This window comes from Aplidium turbinatum, chromosome 10, assembly GCF_918807975.1.
Source record: "Aplidium turbinatum chromosome 10, kaAplTurb1.1, whole genome shotgun sequence".
NCBI lineage: Eukaryota > Metazoa > Chordata > Ascidiacea > Aplousobranchia > Polyclinidae > Aplidium > Aplidium turbinatum.
The window spans coordinates 19306159-19329570 of record NC_137481.1 but is presented as its reverse complement, the minus strand read 5'-3'; the positions used below and the strand labels follow the sequence as shown (position 1 = coordinate 19329570).

Below are 23412 nucleotides of genomic sequence, written 5' to 3'. Positions count from 1 at the left end.
TTTTAAGCCCTCGTGTGGGATGGTCAGAATAAATGCAAACATTTTGGTGCAAGAAAAAGTGAAAAAGCTCTTGAAATGGCCAAATGGTGCCATTTATGGTATTATACACATGCGAGAATTTGAAAATTTTTTTCATTACATAGCACATAATTAACTCACTAAGCACAGCCAACAACTCATCTTTGGTTGTGCATGGACCATTCCAGCTCTTGCAGGAAGTGAGAAAAAACAAAAGCACACTGATCACATCACAAAACTTCTCACTTCCTGCAAGAGCTGGAATGGTCCATGCACAACCAAAGATGAGTTGTTGGCTGTGCTCCAACAACATCCAGACAATACTAAATCAATTGTATGCACTGAACTAGCATTCTTTATTCACACTCATCTTCATGAACGAGCATCTAATCCAGAATTATACCGCCAAAGTAGAATCTCAATTGAAGAAAAGGTGGAAAATTTATGCATACTGTTAGGCGGTTCCTATGGCACAGCAATATCATCTGCTCATGTAGCATTGCCTACCAATGAAGTCGCATTGGCAATAATCTCGAACCAATCTGCTCCTATTTCTCTTTTTGAGGTCAATGAACTTTGCGCTACATTATGGTGGAACGAGATACTGTAGTTTGGTATATTGGATACTTCAAGGAGATGCTTTCAGCCAAAGATTATAGTATTGAACATCTTGTGAGAAAGGACTCTGAAAAGAATGTTTACTGGGTACATGCAGAAAAAGCAGTTGATGACAAAGTTGATGTAGAACAGATCCTTACAAATGAAAATGGAAAAAGGCTTATTATTACAGGAAAGTGGGACTTTGGTAGAACAAACAAATTCTGTTTGAAAAATGCCAAAGAAATCGAAGTTCTATTCAACAAAGCAAAACCTACCTTCTAAGTGTATCAATATCATGCACAATTGCTGATCTAAATATCAGTAAAGAGGAACATAATTCTGATATGCATAAACATTCATTATGGCAACATAGAAATCATAGGCGCCGACTTTTCAAAAAACCATGGGGGGCGAGAAATGTGATGACGTCATAACCTTTGTTTTCACTTCTGTTTTTTATCGAAAGTCTTTTATCGAATACCGTATATAGTCGAGTAAGGTCGAAATGTTCGCATACGTTTATTTGCAGTGATTCAAACTTAATTTTCAAATTTAATGATTTCTTGTCAATTATAAACTTTATGCACTTGTTGAGCAATATGCAAAGCTCACGAGAGAAAACAGCAGAAAGAGCTGTTTTAAGAGATCAATTTTTTTAATTTTTTGTGTAGGATATAATCGCTCTTATTACGTAACATTCCATGACCGTTGAAGTCGATGTCAAACCTTAGCGGCCGCATAAAACAATGATGTACGGTTGGCTAGGTGAAATAGCGGTAAGAGACGTCGTTAATGCAGACAATATCTGCGACCAAGACCATTAAACACCTTTTCTTTTATCGGTTTTTGATTTACACTGTAATTCTCACACATTGCAAACACAACAATGCGTTCTGTTGAATCATAATTAATCTCACAGCGGAAAAACCTCGTTGAAAATAGCGCGTCTAATTTACCTGGTTTACTTAATATTGTCCTACTTTGAAATTTCCTCACCGTATGTCAATGCCAATACTTGGATAAACCATCGAATGGTAGTGCCAGGAATAAGCTATTCGACTTATACACGGGAGAAGGAAATATCACCGATTTTCAGTTCAAAAGTAGGGGTTTGACTTATACACGAGATCTACCTATACTCGAGTAGGCTATATGCGGTAGCGCAGGATGAGATGTATAAAGTTTCACATAATATACATCAACACAGTGCTTATTGAAGCAAAACACGGATTACAGTTTTGAAAAATGCATTTTTTCTTTTAAGCTGTATTTACGTAATTGTTCGTTGTGTCGTAGTTTTCAACTCGATAAAGTTCGCTTTTTCGATACCACGCGTTTTGGCTTTGAAGTTGCTCCTCACGCGCGGGAAGATAAGCAGTGTGTGACTGAGCGTCTCAGTAGAATTTACGTTCCAGAGAAAGCCATGCGATCAACTTCTGTTTTGCGGGCAAGAGCAACGTAGGCTGATTTTCGCTTTTAGCATTCTTTAAGTCCGTTCAAATGATCTAAAACTCTTTCGCAAAATATATTATTTTTGAAACACCTTGAAATAGCCATTTTTGTTGCCCCTCAACCATAAGTTTACGGGGGGCGCCGCCCCTCGGCCCCCCCGGAAGTCGGCGCGTATGATAGAAATATTGGGACACATCAGATTATGATGATCAGAGGTGAATATTCTTCTCAAAACACCTGATATAATCCCCTGCTAATCTCTCAATCTCCCCCTACCAATATAATAAACAAACAAAGAAGGAGTTAAATACAAACCCTTAAATTTCCACATGCATTGGGGAAGAACATTCACCCCTGGGACACAACACTGACTATAGTCTAATCTTGTGCTCAATATACTGTGTACATATATATTATGTGAGTTAATTATGTGCTATGTAATGAAGAAAATTTTCAAATTCTCGCATGTATATAATACCATAAATGGCACCATTTGGCCATTTCACGAGCTTTTTCACTTTTTCTTGCACCAAAATGTTTGCATTTATTCTGACCATCCCACACGAGGGCTTAAAATACTGGAATTGGGATGTGGGGGGCACAGCAAGAAGATTTTTACAATAATTTTTTTTTCGAGGGGTATTTTTTCAGTATTTTTGGAAGAAAAATCAAGTTTTGGCCACTTTCTACTTGAGATAGATGATTTTAACCACCAAAAATGGATTCATTGCTGAAAAATGAGTAGGAATACACTTTTAAATCAACTGATTCCCTCAACTGTGTCAGATTTTATATCCAAAATTAATTTTTATGAAAAAAATTTCTTCGCTGGGGTCAAAAATCACATTTTTTGCCCCTAATGAATGGTTTTTCAATATTTTGACCTAAAATTTGGTGTACAGCCTAGATTTAGTATATCTATCAAAATAAAATTGGATATACTATTTTTTGGGTACCCCCCCCTCTGGTCTCACGCCCCTAAAAATACATTAAATGGAATTCAACATAATGCCTAAGAAAGTACTCAAAGTAAGCTAAATGACAGCGGGTTTTTTATTTACAATATTTACCCCAGTTAACATTACAGCCTAATCAACCATTGAACAATGACTACACTGGCTGGTAAGCTTACTTTAGTTCAAAACAGCGTTTTGTCACTTCTACTCTTATTTAGACCTTTGCTATGTTGACATGTATTGTTTTCGCTGTGATGGTGAGAAATAAAAACAACTGAGCTGAAGTACAGTTCCTCTGCAACTTCACAAAAAAAGAGAAATTGGAAAGTGGAAGTGAAACTGGATTACAGTACTGTGGTACCACTAGTCAAGAAACAGTTGATGCGCATCCAGCGTTGCCAGGTTGCTAAAAGCGTTTTTAGCCACAGGAGACAACAAATTAGCCAAAATTAGCCAGTCCCTATATCGACCCTAATGAAAATCAAAAGTCATATGAAACAATTTAAACACACTTTAATTAAAACAACTGACACAATTAAAAATTCATAGAAACAATGTCACATTCTTGCTCAGCAAGTTCTCCAAGATTAATGGTTCTAGTATCTCCCTGTATTTGGTTCTTTTATTGTTGTTACATACCGTTTGTGAACAGTTTTAGCATTTTGGCTGTTACGTACTTTAAAATCTTTTCAGCAGTTCTGATTTAAAGTTAACCGGGACGGGACTTAATTCCTAATATTGAATCCAGTTTAGAGATATTTAACTTATTTCTTTGCTTGCTTTTGACATTAGTGACAAAAGAAATCACCAGTTCCACAAATGTATTGATTGAATCTTTCCTCGGACTGGAAAAGCTTCTTTCAGAGCTTAATCCTGGCAGTTTGGCATATTTGTAGAGGCTTTTAATCACTGACGCAGGCCCGGTCACCGAGATTGACAGAGTGAAGTTTCCGATTGTTGAAGTCTTATTGCCAGGGAATTATTCACTCTATTAGATGCCGCTGAATGGAGAGCAGTCCTTAACGTGCGTTGCCCAAGCGCACACTCCGAGAGTCGAACCAGCGGCGCTTGATCTTGAAGTTTCTTCGTTCCAGAAGTCACGCTCTAACCAACTGAGCATTGCTTGCACTTACACCTTACAGGAATTGAAAATTTATTTAGAATGCCTTGAGAAATTGCTCTAAATGACTCTAGTACATCATAAAAGCGTTGAAAACTTCCACAGTTCCACTAACACTCTAACTCTTTGTAAATTAGCCAAAAATCAAGTGGCTAAAACTCAATTTTTTTTTCTAGTCAAGCGCACCAGAAATTAGCCACCATGGCTAGTTTTAGCCACATCTGGCAACCTTGTGCGCATCCACGCATGCCATGTTTCCATGTATGTTTTAGTAAATATGGAATTTCAGTTTCTACTTTTTTGATTACACACGCAATTTCATTTCTTTGGTATCGGAGTGGCAAAAAGTTTTTCAAGCATGAGCTGTATACAGTACAGCAAACTAGTCATATTCACGAGTACAAAATGTGCTAATTTGTGAATGTGTTAAAACTCAACCTCTAAATTTAATCAGACGCTGACTGACCACGCGGCGTTGGTCCGACTCTCGGGGTGTGAGCTTGAGCAACGCACTTTCAAGACTGCTCTCCATTCGGCGGTACCTAGTGAATGGAATAATTCAGTTCAGTTTGTTTTTATTTCTGAACATCATAACGATAAAACAATATATGACAAACATAGCCGAGGTTCAGTTCAATTTTTTTTTTTTTTTTGACCATCATATCAAAAACAATACACGTCAACATAGCAAAGGTCGAGAAAAAGGTAGAAGCGACAAAACGCGAACGTTAAAACGTGCTTGTAACCGAAGTAAGTTATTGAGTTGTAAGAAATTTGGCACGGTTGCAACACCACGGTCAATTTTAGCACGGTCAATTCCTCGGTAACAACACTTCAACAATCGGAAAACTTCACTCTACCAATCTCGGTAACCGGCCCTGCGTCAAAAAACTCTCTTCAACAAGTAGGCTATGTAAAATTGCCAGGAATAACCTATCAAGGCTTTGTCAGTCCGAAGATAAAGACTTAAAACCAACCAACCGATTTGGTGGCTGTGCAAATCAAAAATTATTTCCAAACACTGTTTTAGCAATGCATATTTTAAATGTGGGGTGGGAAAAGACGATAACCTTCTCGCGGTTCACCCTGTCAGTACTGATTTTTTCAGGAAGCTAATCATCGTCTAGGCTTGCGGGCTGACAGCCGCATAAACACCGAGTGGGTGGTAAAAGGATAAACCCTCGGCCCACCTTCGGAAAGATGTCTAACTTTCAACAAGCACCTTCAAGGCCCAACACTATACCATGGGAAATCACCATCGGCACATGGAATGTACGAGGCCTTAATGCTGAAACCAAAAAGCAAACTCTGGGCAAAGACTGCCAAAGCTACAATATTGACCTCTTATGCATTCAAGAAACCAAAATCAAGGACCACCAAGAAGTCAACCTACAAACAGGGCACAAACTTGTCCTGCTGCAACAAAACAAATCAGTTCATTATAGCTTGGGATTTATTATTGGCCAAAGACTGATCAATCATGTTGTGAACTATAAGTACGTTAGCGACAGAATTGCAACTATGGACCTCGCTATTCCAACTCGAAATGGTAGTCTAACAAAAATGCGGCTGATCAACGCCTATGGACCAACCTCTGAAAGAGCAGCAGAAACACCAGAAAATCTTGAAAATTTCTATGCAGAACTTCACACTGCTAGCACCACCCCCGCTAACTGGCTTACTTTTATATGTGGCGACATGAACTCCAAACTCGGAAAGCTTACCCAAGATGACATTGACACGGGCCTAAACGCATGCCTGGGCAGTTACGGCACTGGCCAACGCAATCTGAACGGTAATGCACTCATGGATTTCCTTTCTGCCAATGGTTACTTTGCTAGCAACACTGCCTTTCAACACCCAAGCAGACACCGCACTACCTGGACGGGATTTATCAAAGATCCAAACAACCCCAACTTAAGTAAGCCTATTTACAACCAAATTGACTACGTCATCTGTCAACAGAAAGCACGCCCTTTACTACAAAACGCAAGGTCTTTTGCAGGCACGGACCTAAACTCTGACCACAAGTTTGTTTCCACGAAACTAAGAATTGATAAAATTCATTTAATTCACAAACGCCATCCAAAGAAATCCAAGCAACAGAGAATCAACATCCATCGCCTGAGAGATGATCGAAAGACCCAGCAATCATATAGGAAAATTCTGAAGAATATGTTGAGCGAATTAGACCGCAACGATGATCAAAACACAACTATAAACCATCTAGGCCTACTTGACTGCATGAAAGTTTCAGCCATAAAAGCTGCCGGCATCACCAGAAGCAACCCACCACAACATACGTTTGATCAACAAGTAGCAGATCTGTCCAAACAGCAAAAAGCTTTAAGGCTACAAATTTATCAAAGCACAAACAACATGGAACGCTCTAACCTCTGAAAGAAACGTATAAACATCCTACACAGCATATCCAAAAGATTAAAGGAGGTTGCAATGGAGAAAGCCAACTCTTTGGCAGAAGAAATATCCGCATCTGAAGACAGCAGTAAAATGTTTCAAGCAGCAAAACTACTTAAAGCGAGAAAGCCTCCTACCCCCATCATGATTCAAGATGTCAATGGCAGTTTTGTGCTCTCAGACAAAAGCAAAGTAGAGATTGTAAGAAAATGGTTTCAGCAACAATTTACAGATTCAGATGATGAACCAATACAACCATTCACCGGAGAAGCAAGACCCTTGCAAACACCAATAACCACTGAGGAAGTGTCTGCAGCAATTTCTTCTTTGAAAAACCGTCGTGCTGCTGGCCCTGATAACGTCAACAACGAACTCTTCAAATTCTCCAAAGACATAACCTCCGGTTTAATATCACAGACTATTAATGAATCTTTCAAACAACACAAACCAGTATACACCATCGGCGAAGGCATACTAATTGCTATACCAAAACCCAAGAAACCAAAAGGACCACCAGCTAATCTTCGACCCATTGTGCTCCTCAATAGCATCAGAAAAATCCTCTCCATCATCATTTTGCATCGGATTAGAGACAAAATTGACAGCTTTACTGGACCCTTACAAAGCGGTTTCAAACGTGGCAGAAGCTGTGCTGACATTGTCTGGGCACAACGTATGCTCGTTTCAGTGGTAATGGCTAGAAAATGGGACTTCCACAAAATGGGAATAGATATGTCCAAAGCCTTTGACACCACCAAACGCAAAAAAATTCTTCAAATTTTAGACCAAGCTGGCTGTGATGAAGATGAACTGCGACTAACCCGCACCCTGCTAGCTGGCACGAAACTGTATGTGCGCATTAACAACGAAATGTCCGCAAACTTTGAGACTACCATCGGTTCCCCTCAAGGAGACAGCCTCTCCCCAATACTCTTCACCAGCTACCTATCTGCAGCATTGAGCTCAGTGCGAGAGCAGTCCTCCAAACCAAACCCCCCTATATCTGACACATGCATGCCTTTGGAAATGGAGTATGCAGACGATGTTGAGTTTCTGGATGAGGAAAGACAGCCACTTGATATGCTACAATCTATTGCTACAAAGAACCTGAAAAACTACAATCTTTTCATGAATGAGACTAAAACTGAATTCACCCACACAGTGGCGGCTCGTGCATAGAAACTGCACAACTGCAGCACCCCCTGCACATTTCAGCATTTTCTTTTTTTTATTAATTTCACGTTTTTTCTCATTTTCTTTATAAATCCAACCGACTAAAAGTTTCATAATTTCTGGATTTTAAAAAATATTATAATTTTTCAAGTTTTATATTTGGAAGCTCTGAACTGCAAGCTCTGCAGTTGCCATCTTATAAAAGAAGAACAAAGATAAATTGTGACGTCATTTTTGGCTAAGGTTGCTTTAAAATCCCACAATTCCGAACTGCAAATTTTGCAGTTGCTGGTCAGGCTAGTTACTGTAGCAAGTATACTTCATCGTTTTCAAGCACGATATTAGGTGGCTGCGACTTATGCTGTTACATGGTTAGACTAATGTGCTTTGCTTTCTGCACAAAAACATAAAGCTTAGACTAGGTTACTAGGTTTGGTCGCTGTACAATTTTAAGATAGTGGTAGTTTAGCTAGTACCGGTACTGTTTTATCGATGTATATTTTAAACTTTTGTGTTTTGCCATCTTTCCCTTTTGTTGGTGTCAAATTCGTATGTTTATACTTTATCGTTCTGTACATATTTGCGCCAGCAGCAAAAAATGGAATTGAATTAAATTATCATTATTGTTGTTACACCTTAGGTTCATGGTTAATGTTAATTACGATAATAAGTTAAGGCTAAAGGTCACATGCTAAAACAGCCTATTTAAACTTGTTGAACATCAGGAAAAACCCTTTAACTGCCACGAGCTCTTTAAAGGGCCCTAGCCCTAAACATTACACACTGTTTGCAATCACCATAACTCTGGTTTTTGTTTGCCAAACTACATGGGTCTTACTTTTTTAGAAAGAAGAAGGCTTGTATTGTCTAAAAGCTCAAAAAAATTACTAGGTTTGTATTTGAATTTTTTCTGCTGTTTTCAATCATTTATAGAGAACTTTTTTGTGCAAAGCGAAGTTTATGTGATTCTTTCTTCGCGTACAAGGTATCGGTAACGCATAAATATCACCGTGACAACGTAGAAAGCTTAACACTTGCCTGACATCTAGCGGTAACGTTTACCGCAGTTTATTAAAGGTTTTTTCAGACATCTAAACCGAAACAAAGAAATAAAAGAAAACACACAACATTTTTGTAGTTTGTCAGAAATTTTAGTCATTTAAAAAAAAAAAATACACAAAATTTGTAAACATATTGTAAAAGACTGTTGAAAATGCAACAAATTTCATGTTTTGATTTTTTACTGGCAGTTGGGCCAACCGTTCGCAAAACACTGCAGTTCAAAATCAAAGCCTTGCTCAAGCTAATTTCTGAAAAATGCATCAAAAAAGCGTGGTAGTTTTAACTGCTCAAATAGCCTCAGAATGCACGAAATACCACTAAAATTGTATGGGGTGCATGCCCCATACCCCTTAGCTTGGCATCGCAGACTTGGCACTCGCTCTTTCACGTATACCTTCGGTTGCAGCACCCCCAGTTATAAATACCACGAGCCGCCACTGCACCCACATATTTCTTGCAGACACAAATGAAACTGATACTGATAGCCTACCGATTCGAGGAAACGAAAAATGGCGTAGGGGAGGGTGGGGTGGTTTGAACCACTTTTCTCAATATTCCTAATGTCTGCTTCAGGATTCAATTTTTCAGCAATTTTTTTGCATGACATCCAAGTCTAGGATGTACTTGAGCAAGCCCAAAGTGAATTTGCAAATGAAATTTATTACAACGAAAAATATAAAGTATTTTCAGAAAGTTCTCAAGTGGTTCAAATCACCCTTGGGTTGGGGTGATTTGAACCACTCAAAAGGGTGATTTGAACCACACTGGGGTAATTTAACCCACCTTTTCAAAGTTGGATAAATACACATTGTTTCACAAATAATCAATGAAAAAGATGTCTCAAACATTTACAGCGGTATAAGTACAAAAATAATAAAAAACATGCAACACAAACAACGACCAGTAACTGTCAATCAACTGTCTCGTAAGAGTAATTAAGCATTGTCAACATCAATATGTTATCATTCCAAATTGAACTCTTTCAGGCAACAATTGAATATAAAATGGCTCTCCCTTCTTGCAGTTCCTCCCGCTTTTTGTGGATTGGGTAAAACTTTTACTATGTCGCTTCGTGGAAAAGACCCTTCATCATTTTCTTTGAATGTAAATGATGGCTTTCCACTCTTATTTGTAGATGGAACCTTTTGCAAGAAGCGAGCTTCAGGCTCCTCGTCGATTGTGCCCACGTCATCTATCTTGCCAATGTAATGACGTGTGTTCTCTTTGGTATTAAATTTAACAACAACAAAATCTCCTACAGCAAGTTCTTTGGGATTTTGCTCTTCATTTACACTACTTCCACTCTCTGATGCTGTGTCTGACATATCGTCCAAAGGAACTGCATCATCCTCATCAGAACTTGAGCTTTCATTAAGAGCTAGCACACGTTTTGTGGGGGGTTTCTTTGGCTTTGGTCTAATAATTTTTTGTTTTCTTCTGAGCAATTTTTCCTGCTTTGCACGTCTTTCTTCGTGCTGAATTTTTATTGCCTGTTTTTCTGGAGTCTCTGTGAGAACCCGACTTTTTACTCGTTTCCTTTTGCGTTGAACTCTTGGGGTTTTGCTTGATGGTAATGGAATAACTTCGTTGGGTGGTATGAAGCTTTCTGAGGCGTGATATTCCTCGAGATCTTGCAATGAAGATACGGGTAAATGTGTCGCACCTTCAAAGAAATAAGCATTATCAGTTGATCGGTTAGCAATAGTGTTGGGAACTGCGGCCATAACATTAGCTTCATTCACTTCAGGTTGATGGGAGGTACTTGTTTGGGGATTTGGTCTATCACTCAGAAGTGATGGGGCAAAATCTGTGTCTGTGAATATACTTTTGTTAAAAGGATATATTCCTGTAGAGGCAAAGCCAGAAGTGATGTTCCTTGGCGTCATAGCGTTTAAAAAAGCCTCCTTAACGCATTGTGGAATGTCATAAATCCGAAAAGTTTTGTTGTTGTAGGTTCGCATCCATCCATCTACAGCCTGGTTGTAATAGCCTTTAAATGGCCCAAACACTGATTTATCAAGCGGTTGAAGTTTGTGAGAAGTGTGAGGAGGCAAAGTCAGCAATTCAATGCCACTTTTATCAGCAAACTCCACAGCCTCCCAAGAAACGTGAGACTCATGGTTGTCGAGAATTAAGAGGACAGGTTGAGAGGGGGAACAACCACTATGCTTCACAAAATGTTTCAAGTAGACCAAAAATTTTTCTTCGTTAATCCACCCAGATTTGGTACCTTCTCCAATGGATTCTGCTGGTCCATGTCTAACAAATTCCTCCTTATATCTTACTCTTGGAAAGATAAACATGGGGGGAATGGCAACACCTGAAGCACTGACAGCACATACAACTGTTACAAGTTCTCCTCTCTCTGCAGATGTCACAGAACCAACTTGTTTTTTTCCTTTCGTTGTCACGATATGATTTGGTCTTTGCACGGTTGTGACACCTGTTTCATCAAGGTTGTATATTCTACTTGCAGCAAAGTTGTACCTAAAACACAAAACGATACAATGAAGCCTTTTTCAGATCATAAGAATTGCTAAGTACAAAGCAATGTTAGGCTATTGTTACGAGACCTGTCCATAACTCTTCCAAGGTTGTCGAAAAACTCCCCAACAGTTGTTTTGTTGAAAGCTGTCGCTCTTCCTAAAGACGTCGCTTCTGGTTTACGACATGTCAGATGGTGTCTCTCCTTGAAACCTTCAAACCAGTCAATTCCTGCAAAAGTTTATGGGAAAGAATTGAGAGGTGGTGTGTGTTGAGTAATGTCGAAAAAACAAACCAATGTGATCTACAATGTGCTACCGTACACAATTTTCCACACAGAATTAATAAACAAGTTAATCGTGTCTGATTAACGAAACGTCGGAAAATAAATGCAGATTATCACTAAAAACACCTTGTGATAGTTTTGCTTATTTTACACCAGAAGAGCGTATCATGTTATTGAATTAAATGCCTGGTGAACAGTCTCATTCAATTTTTAAACAACATAGGCTTAAAATAAAACAAACCTGCCATCTTAGAAACCACCCAGTTACTTGGCATCTGAATGTTGTTCTTGTCAGCCAAACTGAAAGCCAACTCACGGCATTTGGTGCGTGTGAGTCCGTGAAATCTATCGTCCAGGTCTTTTATGTGCTGTGCGAGCAGACTTTCCAACTCCCAAGGAAACACCAGACTTTTTACCTTCGTTCTATTATAGCCAATGTTTTCTGAGAGTCTACCATTATCAGATCCAGGACGATTGCACTCTTTGTAATAGCGACCTAAAGTGGTCCTGTTAATATGTCTTCTTTTGGCAACTTCTCTGATCGACATTCCATTCTTTATTTCCTCCAAAGCAAGCAACATCTCCTCACGAGTGGCTGATGCGTGGCTTGTAGTTCTAACATGTTTGCGAGGCATAGTGATGGAAATAAAAACTTAAATTCAACTAATGCTTGTAATTTACTGTGGCCAATAGGAATACCCTGTGTAAGCAATTCGCAATATTACTACAGTTAACATAGACTGTATAGCCTATTTATAAGTAGCCAAATGCATACTAAAGCACTAGACTTACAATACATTGACTACTACAGACCGCAAACTATTTCAGAAGAAGCTACTAAAACTTATTTTCTTCTGGGAGGTTTGAGCCACCGGTTCAAACCTCCCGAATCAACTGGTTCAAACCTCCCTGTTGCCACCATTTTAAGAAACTTGTCTAATCAGCTATTAAATCTTTCACTTACAGAGCATTTGCCAGCATCATTAAACACCTTTTAGATAGGACTACTCATGGTAGTATTAACTATTGCCTAAGTAAAACAGCGAAGATGGCATGCAGCTACAAACTGAAATTCCTAAAATTTACTTTTTGCAAGGAAAACAAGTTCTAACCTGCTTGCGCTAAAATCGCTGCTGCTATCGCTCTAACGTAGACATGCTTTGGAATCACTTTACTTCCTCTGTCTACAGACATAGTTACGTCATTTCTACTTTTATGGTATCCGCAATAACAGCCATGGTTCAAACCTCCCAGTGGCTCAAACCTCCCCACTCTCCCCTATAGGCCTACACAAACTTTTGGGATCATTAGTGCAGCACTGCCGATGTCAAATCCCGCTGCAATTTAGGCAATGTCGCTTTCAGATCACACTGGAAACTATGGAGTAAGAGATCGAGAATCCCATTACAGTTGCGACTAAGATTGTACAACGCGTACTGCATCCCAATTATGATCTACAACTGTAATAGCTGGTCTGTTACCAAAGGAAGTCTTGAAAGATTGGATGCCTGCCATCGAAGACATTTACGTGTCATAACTGGTCATACTTGGCCAAACAGTCTTATCTCGAACAAAAATCTCTACAAAATATGCAACAGTGAACCATTGTCTTGCAAGATCTCCACCATGAGATGGAACATGTTTGGACACATTCTGAGACTTCACCAGGACTCACCTCCCCAGAAAGCCCTTGAATTTGCAATAATTGGCAGCAAAAAGTACCAAGGCCGAACCGGACGTCACCGTACCAATTTGTTACAACTGCTGAGATCTGACATCAGAAAAGCTGGCCTGGGATCCCTGCTCAGCACACCACATCTCCATCGATTGCAAAACATCGCAAAGGACAAAACAGAATGGAGATCCTATCAACCTTGTTGAAAGACTGATCGAAGCCAGCGGATGCCAAACGATTTGGCTACACTGGCGGCGGAGACAGTTACAATAACAATAATAATATTTTAAACATTTTGGTTTCGCCGTGTTTTTCTTTTATTGGTGTCAAACTCGTGTGTTTACTTTTATCGCACACTGTTGTCAAAATATTAGAAAATGAATGGAAACACCTCGTTGAAGGTCATTTAAAAATTAAAAAAATAATTGACTGTCAATGATCAATCAAGAAATGATACTGATTACTGATTCTGATTCCTGTAAAAAGTGCGAAGTTTGAGTTAGCGTTTCAGTAACCGACGTAACCATCCATTTGAAATGCTTAAAATTGAAAATAAGGTAACTTCTAACTTTAAAAAAATTTACTGTGATTGCGGTACTCTACAATTAATAGGTTGTGTTTTGGCTAGTTTTTTTTTATCATGAATATCGTTGTGTTTGTCCATTTTATTGGTCAAGATGTTATTCCATTTTAAACACTTGACATACATTTCGCTATCATTATGATGTGCTATGGAACAGCTTAGAGTTAGTCCGCTTGAAGCACGTTTTCGGTCTGGAAGCTGGGTGCAACCTATTTCGTCCCCTGAATACTTCGTCCCTTGATTTCGTCCCCTAAAAAGATCAATAAAAAAATCCAATAGAGCCGAAGTCGCTGATCGGAGTTACCACAAACATTTCAAATTTTTTCCCTTGAAAAGATGGAGAAAAAAATACAGAACCCCGAAGTCATTGGTTGGAGTTGCCGAACAATTGACCCCGCTAACTATCTTGAAATAATAATAGTTACCGTACCGTAATAAACCGAATTTTGGGTTAGGGTTATTTTGAAAAACGGAATTTCAGGTTAGCCTTAGGGTTATCCAATTAAGATTAGTCCCTTCATTAGAAATGATCACGAGCTGCCATACTGGAATGATCTATTCACTTCCAACCAACATTTCCAGACAAAATTACAAAGAAAAAGTCACATTTATTTTGTGGTGGCCCATACAAATTTAATGATTAATTCAAGGGAAAAATTTTAAAATGTTTGCGGAAACTCCGATTAGTGACTTCCGCTTTGTTCTATGTTTTCTTTCAATCTCTTCCGGATTTCTATTTAAGCAAGCAAATGAACTTCAAAGAATAGCCTAATCGGATGCAACCTAATTCGTACCGTCAGTTCGTACCTTGAAAAGATTTAAAGTACCAGAAATTTTAAAATGTTTGCGGAAACTACGATCAACCCTAACCCTATTAAAATGTTTGCGGAAACTCCGATCAACCCTAACCCTTTTAAAATGTTTGCGGAAAGTGCGATCAGCGAGACAGCAACTTCGGCAAACTCTTAGGATCATTACTGAAAATTTTTAAATAGACAAAATGTTTGCGGAAAAACGGAAACTGCAATCAACGACTTCGGCTTTGTTCTATTTTTTCTCTCGATCTTGTTCAGTTTATTTGTTTGCGGAAACACCCTAACCCTTTTAAAATGTTGCAGAAACTCTGATCAACCCTTACCCTTTTACAATGTTTGCGGAAACTGCGATCAGCGACTTCAGTAAACTCTTAGGATCATTACCGGAAACTTTAAAATGTTTGCGGAAACCTACGGAAAAACGGAAACTGCGATCAGCGATGTTCTACAGTAGAACTTGGATAACTCGTCACTCCAGGAGGAACAGAAAAAAGTGACGACTTACGCGAACTGACGACCAATGCAAACAGCTAAATTTTGCCATTGTTTCGCGTCGCATTGATTTCATGGTGCTCCGCGACGTAATTAAATGCGATAGTGGTAGAGTGAGATGAAGAGGAAAGCGAGAAAAGAATTTAATTACGGTACACAATAAAGTACCGTACAGTAATAATGCGCTTAACAGCTTAATAATAATGCGCTTGAAATGGTATAGCCGTAAAGACAGCTACAGAGCTTTGTCTGACCTTTCTGAAACTGAAACAAAGTTAGATCTATGGAGATCTGGGATTGAACTTGAAAAAGAGGAACTGCCAATGTCAACAATTTGCAATCATCATTTTGCTTACTTTCTGAAAGAATATTCGAATCATTAAATATTGATTTCAAATGACAAGTACTACTACTTTTTTTTCCAACAGTGCAATCCTCCATCTCAATACCTTATACTCACAAGTTACAACACCCACTAACTAACCTACACAGGGTGTTCTCAGACAGAAAACACAATAGGGAAGCAGTCAGGTTTAAAAGAGCAGCCATTTTGAATCTCAACTAATAGGCTGATTGTTAAGAAATAATAACCATTATGATGTCATTGGTGTGCCAATTATTACATGACACAAGAGCAACAATGTAAGGCTTGGAAATGGACAAATTCTGTGAAAACCATACTTTACTTTAAAATGATATTAAAAAAAAAATAACAAAAAACACCTCTAATTTTTTTCTTTTATGTAATAAAAGACATCTTTGACTATCTTACAAAAAAAAATTTTCACTCTACGTGGATTCCCACAAGGCTTTTTGGGCGTCTTTTTGCGACCACCTAAAAACAATAGAAGTTGCTATAACTTTTTTTGTGATAGTAATACACAGAAAACACTTGCATTTTTGGAATCCTCACCCTTAAAAATAGTGAAATCGAATGTTTGATCACCTCTCTATCATCAGGGGGCGCAACAAATGACATTTTTATGTTTGGCAACTCATCAGCGCCACCAAGTGATCAACAAATTTCAAAATGGCATATCTAGTGAACCGGTTGATCAATTTTCATAATTTTTTTTTTTGTTGCACTCAGAATTTCATGCACATCAACATATTCAAAAACAAAAAAATTTCAAGAGGGGCGGGTTGCCTTCACTTGTTGAATTTGGAAAGTTTTTTTGCTTGACTAAGCGTTCAATATTAGGTTTTTTGTTTGTCGTATCCAGGCTTACACCCGGTGGTTGAAGATTTAGATTAAGTGGACGGGAAGGCAAGGAAGCCAATCTTCGTGTGGGTCCACGTCTTTTAGGCGCCGACAGTTAGGCGCTGGTCTAATAGGCGCGCACACTGTGGCGTCTGGATATTTAGGTGCGGAGCACTGTGGCGCCCAGTCATTTAGGTGCTATTCCTAGTGAAGTCTGTAGATTGTATCAGCTTGGCAGGGAGGGGCGTAGGGCAATGCTTTTCACACAAAATATTATATTTAACAGGAAAATATATTGTTTTGTTGATGCATGTGCGTTGTTGGTCATGGCTTCAGTGAGTGAAGCTGCTTAAACCGGCAATGCTTTTTCACACAAAACGTTATATTAATCAGAAAAATATATGGGTGAAGCTGCTTGAACCGGCAATGCTTTTCACACAAAATGTTATATTGAAGAGAAAAATATGTCATGGCTTCCGTGAGTGAAGCTGCTCAAACCGGCAATGATTTTCACATAAAATGTTATATTGAACAGAAAAATATGTTGTTTTTTTAATGTGCTTGTTCAGCGTTTATTTGTTGTTAGTCCAGGTTTGCGTCGGCGAAAGCTTTATCAATAAATTATTCAAGTTTCCGAACATATGAGTTCACTTTTAGTTAGGTCAAATAATAACTACACTAAACATCAGTAAAAAATGTACCGTAGCCTGTATTCAAGCGGGGGTAGGCTTGAGTGAAGAGTAACTTAGTTTTCCGTCAAAACCCCGACTAGGTTTAATAACGCGCGAAGTTTCACCATTATGCTTGCAACTTGTAGCCAAGGTGTAGCCTATATGCCCTGTAGAAATGTATTCATGTGAACAGTAGTAGAGCATCTTACGCGTTCTCGTCTCATGGCCAATCTATCCCGAACAGAAGTAATTGTGAAAGATAACAGAAGTAAAGTTCCATCTGGCTGCAACTTGTGTTCAGGATGCATTGCAAATGTCCTGTAGAGATGTGCTAATGTCAAGAGTAGTAGAGCGTTTTCCCGCACCTCATCTCCACACGATCTATCCGTCTCAAGTAGAAGTAATTATTAAAGGTAACAGACTGCACAAAGCTGCGCCTTTAAACCAGCAACTTCTACTCCAGAAGTACGTGTCCTGTGGAGATCAGGTGGTCTACTGCTCTAATTGCCCTGCATATAAGCCGATGTTGGATCTGAGCACTTCATTTGCACCATAAAACAACAATATATTTTCTGTTCAATATAACATTTTCTGTGAAAAGCATTGCCGGTTTAAGCAGCTTCACTCACGGAAGCCATGATATAATTTTCTGGCAAGTTGCCAAGCTGATACAATCTACAGACTTTACTAGAAATAGCACCTAAATGACAGGGCGCCACAGCGCTCCGCACCTAAATATCCAGACGCCACAGTGTGCGCGCCTATTAGACCAGCGCCTAAAAGACTTGCTCCCCTTCGTGTCTACCTTCAGGCATGCCTTTAAGTGTCCTGCCACAGACACAGCCGCATGCTCTTGCGTGGTGTTGAACCGGCGCCCTTTCGATTGCCGTTCCAGTGTTCTCACCACTCGGCTATGCAGCCTTATTAGGTCAATACAAATATTAGGTCAAACAGACGATGTGACAACTCTCGACTGCATACTAAGATTTTCAGAAAATAGCAAAGGAAAGGTGTACCAGTGAAGGCATAAAACAGCTTTGAGATGTCTTTAATGCATGAGCGTTAGTCAAATTGTTTTGCAGGTTGCACAAAATTCTTTGACGGGCCGCAGGTTTGTCACCTCTGAGTTATATCAACATAAGTTTAGTTTGTTTTTATTTCTGACCATCACAACGTACGGTTTTGAAATAATAATCATCATTTATATTGCTTGGTTAACTTTGAATCTGAATCTGTATTCCAGAACTGACAAAACCTTAATAGGTTATTCCTGGTAGTTTCACACACTTGTAAAAGCTTTTGATGCAGAGCTGGTTACCGAGATGGACAGAAGTGAAGTTTTCAATTGTTGAAATATTGTTGGGAAATTAATTCATTCAATAGTGGCCGCTGAATGAAGAGCAGTCCCATAATGCGTTGATTAGGCGCACATCCCAAGAATCGAATCAGTGTCGCGTAATTTTGAGTCGAGCACTTCACCATTGAGCTAACAAACCAACAAGTTTAAAATATGACATGATTGCAACACCTCATATGCAATGTTCTCAGCATTGTATAAGGCAGATAGTTTATTAAGTACAATGTTAACTGAAATGCTTGGTACAAAATGGTCCGGTGCAATTCCTCATGAATAGGAATCTGGAACGTAGCTTTTTAGATTTATAATAGTATTGTAGTATTAAACGAATAAATATTACGTTAATGAAGATCTGTTGTTTGATCCTCTATCCAGACTTGCTTACAAGTGTCTTTCTGGTTTAAGCAACCATCTATACATTCACAAATGGTTGGAAAGTTGCAATCCATGTATGGTAAAACAATTTGTACTTTCACCCTATATAAAAATAATTAAGTTTCTTCAGAATACAAAACAAGCAGTTCATCAAACATTTTAAAACAATTCACATACCGTACGGTACGGTACTACGTCTTTTTTTCAAGCACTATCACAAAAAGAAGGAATAATAAGAGCAACAAAGCATTTGTGTAATTTAAAGAATAACTAAGTAAGAGATACATTTGAGAAAGGACTTGTTATTCAGACATTTTTCATACATTAAAACTTTAACACTCTTTTAAAGTTCATTGATAGTTTCTTTGATATCGTTTGATAAGTTTTGTGTAAAATGTTGCAACAATGATATTTTTTGTTGTTCTTTTAACACTTTATTTCAAGTAATAGTGCCTAATTTGTAGAAAGTACAGTAGCATAACACATTGGTTTGCATCAGCATTAAAAATATTATATTGCTTTTTCTTTTATATATAAGTTTGTCTTATGACTAATTTGAAAATCTAATTAGTGTTTTACAATCTGTATAATTATATAACCTTTTCTGTGGTAAGACCAGTTTTGTAAAATATTTTACAGATATATATTTGCAATTTAGAATAAATAGAAAGTTTTGCTTTTAAATGTTAATGATTTAGATGCTTAAGTTATTTTAGTTAAGGAACTGTCACCACAATGGCTTCTAGTCTTTTGCGTGTTGCTCTGCACCGAGTGGTGCTTCGTCGCCCTTTGCATCTGACTGGAGCTGCTGCAAGTAATCGCTTTACTCCTTCACCGCCTGGTCCAGATCCATGTGTTAACATGGACTTTTATGAAAGTTTAACAACCCCACTTCCAGCTGTTCCACGTATTGTTGGATTCGAAGGAGAACTCAGAGCGTTAAAAGAGAAAGAAAAGGGCGATTGGAAACTTCTGAACCAAGAAGAACGCATGGATCTTTACAATATGTACTTCAGCATGTCAATGGCCGACATGCTACGAACCAAAGACGAGTACAAAAGTGTTTTTGGCGTTGTTTGCATGTTTATAAGTCTTTCTTTAATGCTTCATTGGTTCATCCATGAATACGTGTTGCCACCCTATGCACCAAGCTGCAATGATCCAGAATGGGTTCAAGCAACCATAAAGAAACAGATCCAGCTCCATGCCAATCCTATTACTGGGTATTCATCAATGTGGGATTATGAAAACAACTGCTGGAAGAAGTGATGTTAGAAAATATTTTTTCTTCTTTTTTCTGTAGCCTATAGTAACTGATTAGGTGTGCTATGAAAATTAGCAACAAAGTAAGGAACCCATTTTAATATAGTGCTATTACCTGCTCATGGTATTTAACGCTAGTGACCATGTTTCTGAAGTACCGTAGGCTAAGTGTATTTTTCTCTTGACGAGCCTGTAATCTGTTTTTCTGAAGGGAGAGATACATGTGAGAAAGTGGGACATAGAGGGTAATTTGACATCATTTTAAAACCAGCATGCTACCGTTCCTGGGTTACAGGCTAGTACTGAATGTCCACTCACATTTTGAACTACTGCACTTTCAACTGATGTCGCTGTGAACTTATCATATTTTTATTGTTAATATATACCATACTTTGCTTCATTTTCTGAATGTGTGCTGTGTGTGTCATTTGACTGTGTTTTTATTATAATTAAATTTACCTTAAAACAGTTAAGTCTTCACCACGCTTAGTACAGAGACGTAGCCGACATCAAGTTTTATGGAATTTGCAACTACATTGGAACCTGTTTGCAATCAGTCTTTGATTTGTGCGTAGTTTTGTAAGTTCAGTCAATTGCTTTTGTTTTACAGTGTTACCTATGCTGATAAAAGAAATGCTCTAAAATATTTTTCCTTGTGTTGAGCTCTTACAAAATTAAACAGTTTGAAAGACACTGAAGAGAAAGTCGAGTTATAACCGCATCTAAGACCTCGCCAAGAATTGATAAACTTTTGCAGCGTAAAGTAACTTTATATTCGTCTGTAACATGCAGCTAATGAAAAAAAAAAGCTTCTCTATCCTCAGCTTTTTCTTTGATATCATGCCTGGGGAAAAAGACTCCCCGATCTTTTGAACTAATAAACTGCCTCTCTCGAGACACCTATAACTATAGCTACACTACTTGCAGAATGTTTCTTTTTTAACAAAGTTAAGGCACAAGATCAGTAGCGTCTACGGGGCACGTGCAAATGTTTTTGTTTATAAGGTTAGTTTGAAAAATTTTTGGATTTGAACTATGTGAGGTCAATGAACTATTGTAAATCACTTAATTTGCGTAATTTATACATTTAAAATTCGAATGCAAGACAAGAAATAGTAGTAAAAGTTAAGGAATATCACCAATGAAGTTGGCGTTTTTCAAAAAAATGTGACCAACAAGTAGTGTTTAAAAAAAGGGGGCGATTACCTTAAACCCGTATCAACGTAAAGTCAATCGGGGATCCGCGTAAAGCAGATACAAAAGCATCAAAAATTTAAGAAAAATGTGAACACTATAATATAAACGACGACCTTTTAGAGTACATGTTAATATTATGAGTACATGCATAAAAGTGAGACAAAGTCCAATTTAAAATTCTTCTGTTGTATTGTTCCAATTAGAAATTCTTATGTTGCATATCGCGCGATTTCGGGTATTGAACCCTCATCAGTACAAACACTGATTTCTGCATTACGGTACTAAAATCTTTATCCTTGTTCGTTTAGGAGTCACCCGCAGCCATTAAGTGACATACGATATTTGAGTTTTTATTGTTTTGTTATTGCCAGAGATGTACGTATACGCCGCAAATTCTACGCCGTAGACTTTTTGTTTGCGCTAACGCTTCGGGCCACATTTTTTGGAAGAATGTTTTCAATGGGCAAAGACATATTGAAACCAAAACGCAGCAAAATGTCAGATGAACACTTTCAGATGCTTGAGTTTCTTCGTGGAAATTCAAAATAAAACTTGTTTTTTCGAGTGGTTTATACCTTGTGAATGTTTGGCACCTAGCAAACAAAATGAGTTTACGCTAGAGTAGGCTATGCGCTGACGCCGCCAACTTTTTTTACAAGTTGCCAGTTACATGTACTTTAATATTTTAGTTTTCGATCCGCAATTCTTAAGTGAAAAAAGTAACCGAGTCGGACAAACAGAGGAAAACATACTTTCCCTCTTCTCTTTCTTTCAGGTGGGGTTGCAGCCCTATGGCACGAGCCGCCACTGATACATTATTCTTCATCAGCATTAATTTAATTACTAGACCTAATTATTTTTGTCCATGCTGAGGTTAAAAAAGACAGAAATATTTTTTTAATTACAGCAATTATAGCCAAGCAATTTTATGTACGTACAAAAAAAGTAAAAAAATGTATTGCTGGTGTAGCGGACGGTGAGTGGTCTGAACATCCACCCATACCTAGGTGTAGCTGCTACAGCAACATCCCGGGTACCAGCGTGTAGCAAAGAAATGAGTGAACTTCCACGTCGGAACGTTGTAGCCAAATAATGCCTTGAATTCAAATAAGTTAGAACGAGCTAAACTAATTCAGAGCAGAAAAACTACACTACAACCATAATTAAACTAATATCGTGATTTCCAAGAAAGGAATCCGTGGCAAACTGACTGAGAAATTAAGGCACCACACAACTGGCCGACAAAAAAAAACATACTGAAAACTCACAAACTGAACTGTGTTTCACGCTGAACGATTGATTTTAAAGGGGCTTATTGCTTCAAGCAATGCAGCATGTGTCAAGTGGTCAAATGCGCAACGCTACAACAACGTAAAACTACGTATGTAAATCAAACCGAGGAAACGCCCTAACCTTCAGCCAGCGTTCCAAATTCTTAACAAGTAGCCTACAATTTTCACAAAGGCAATTATGCTAAGGAAAACACGAAAAGGGCTGCAGGCGCTACAGAAAAGTAGGCTACAATTTTCACAAAGGCAATTATACTAAGGCAAACACAAAAAGGCCGCAGGCGCTACACTGGTATCAAAATTTCTAATTTTCCTCAATTAGTAATTTTTTTGTTCATAAACCTATAGTTAGGCTACTGTAGACCCAGGTAAATCACTCGCTTGAATAAGCTGAACAGGTCTATTTTTCACTTAATTGGCTAATCTAATTTCTAGTGGGCTACAATTTTCACTTAATATTGCAACTACCGGTACCGTACTCGCTTTCATTTCAACATGACCGACTATTTTCAATGAGATCTGATCTTCGTGAATTGGTTTTATGTTGAAAAGCTTTCAGAGTATTTCAGACCTAACCTGCCACAAAATTTCGACGGCAAAATCTTTTCCCTTCTTTCATTCGGTCATCCTGGCAATTATTTAGTTTCGTAATGTGCTTGAAAAAATTGCAGGAAATTGTTACCACGCAGAAAGCGTCGAAATGCAAAATGAGCGAGCTTGCAAGTGCTCAGTCAAGATATGTGAACTATAGCCTACTGTAGTTTCGCGTAAGAATGCTCCATGCAAAATTCTGTGCATTTAAAAACTTTGCTTCTTTTTGTCGCATACCGTAATTCCTTTGTCTTGGTTTTCTTTTGAAGTTAAACGTCTTAAACGAAAAAAGTCATTTGTCAGATTTTCTTCGAACACCCCTGGTTAAAAGTGA

At 38.3% G+C, this 23412-nt stretch overlaps 2 protein-coding genes across 2 annotated transcripts; one reads left to right on the top strand and one right to left on the bottom strand.

Moving 5' to 3' along the window:
* Nucleotides 1-9369: 9369 nt before the first annotated feature.
* LOC145778313 (uncharacterized) lies at nucleotides 9370-12900 on the bottom strand. The gene is made up of 3 exons (XM_082589775.1): nucleotides 11811-12900; nucleotides 11373-11514; nucleotides 9370-11286 (listed from the first exon to the last, which is right to left on the bottom strand). The coding sequence occupies exons 1-3, from the start codon at nucleotides 12202-12204 to the stop codon at nucleotides 9762-9764; spliced, it is 2061 nt and encodes a 686-aa protein (XP_082445901.1). The 5' UTR covers nucleotides 12205-12900; the 3' UTR covers nucleotides 9370-9761.
* Nucleotides 12901-19317: 6417 nt separating this feature from the next.
* LOC145778499 (cytochrome c oxidase subunit 4 isoform 1, mitochondrial-like) lies at nucleotides 19318-20649 on the top strand. Its single transcript, XM_082589986.1, has one exon. It carries the CDS (start codon nucleotides 19474-19476, stop codon nucleotides 20005-20007), a length of 534 nt encoding a protein of 177 aa, XP_082446112.1. The 5' UTR covers nucleotides 19318-19473; the 3' UTR covers nucleotides 20008-20649.
* Nucleotides 20650-23412: the final 2763 nt, after the last annotated feature.

What these genes read in the sequence shown, in the direction of transcription:
- LOC145778313 (XM_082589775.1), bottom strand. Translation starts at nt 12,204, where the DNA reads ATGCCTCGCAAACATGTTAGAACTACAAGCCACGCATCAGCCACTCGT. An exon ending in GGTGGTTTCTAAGATGGCAG is followed by an intron (nt 11,515 to 11,810) that starts GTTTGTTTTATT and finishes AAACTTTTGCAG; the next exon opens with GAATTGACTGGTTTGAAGGT. An exon ending in CTTGGAAGAGTTATGGACAG is followed by an intron (nt 11,287 to 11,372) that starts GTCTCGTAACAA and finishes TTTGTGTTTTAG; the next exon opens with GTACAACTTTGCTGCAAGTA.
- LOC145778499 (XM_082589986.1), top strand. Translation starts at nt 19,474, where the DNA reads ATGGCTTCTAGTCTTTTGCGTGTTGCTCTGCACCGAGTGGTGCTTCGT.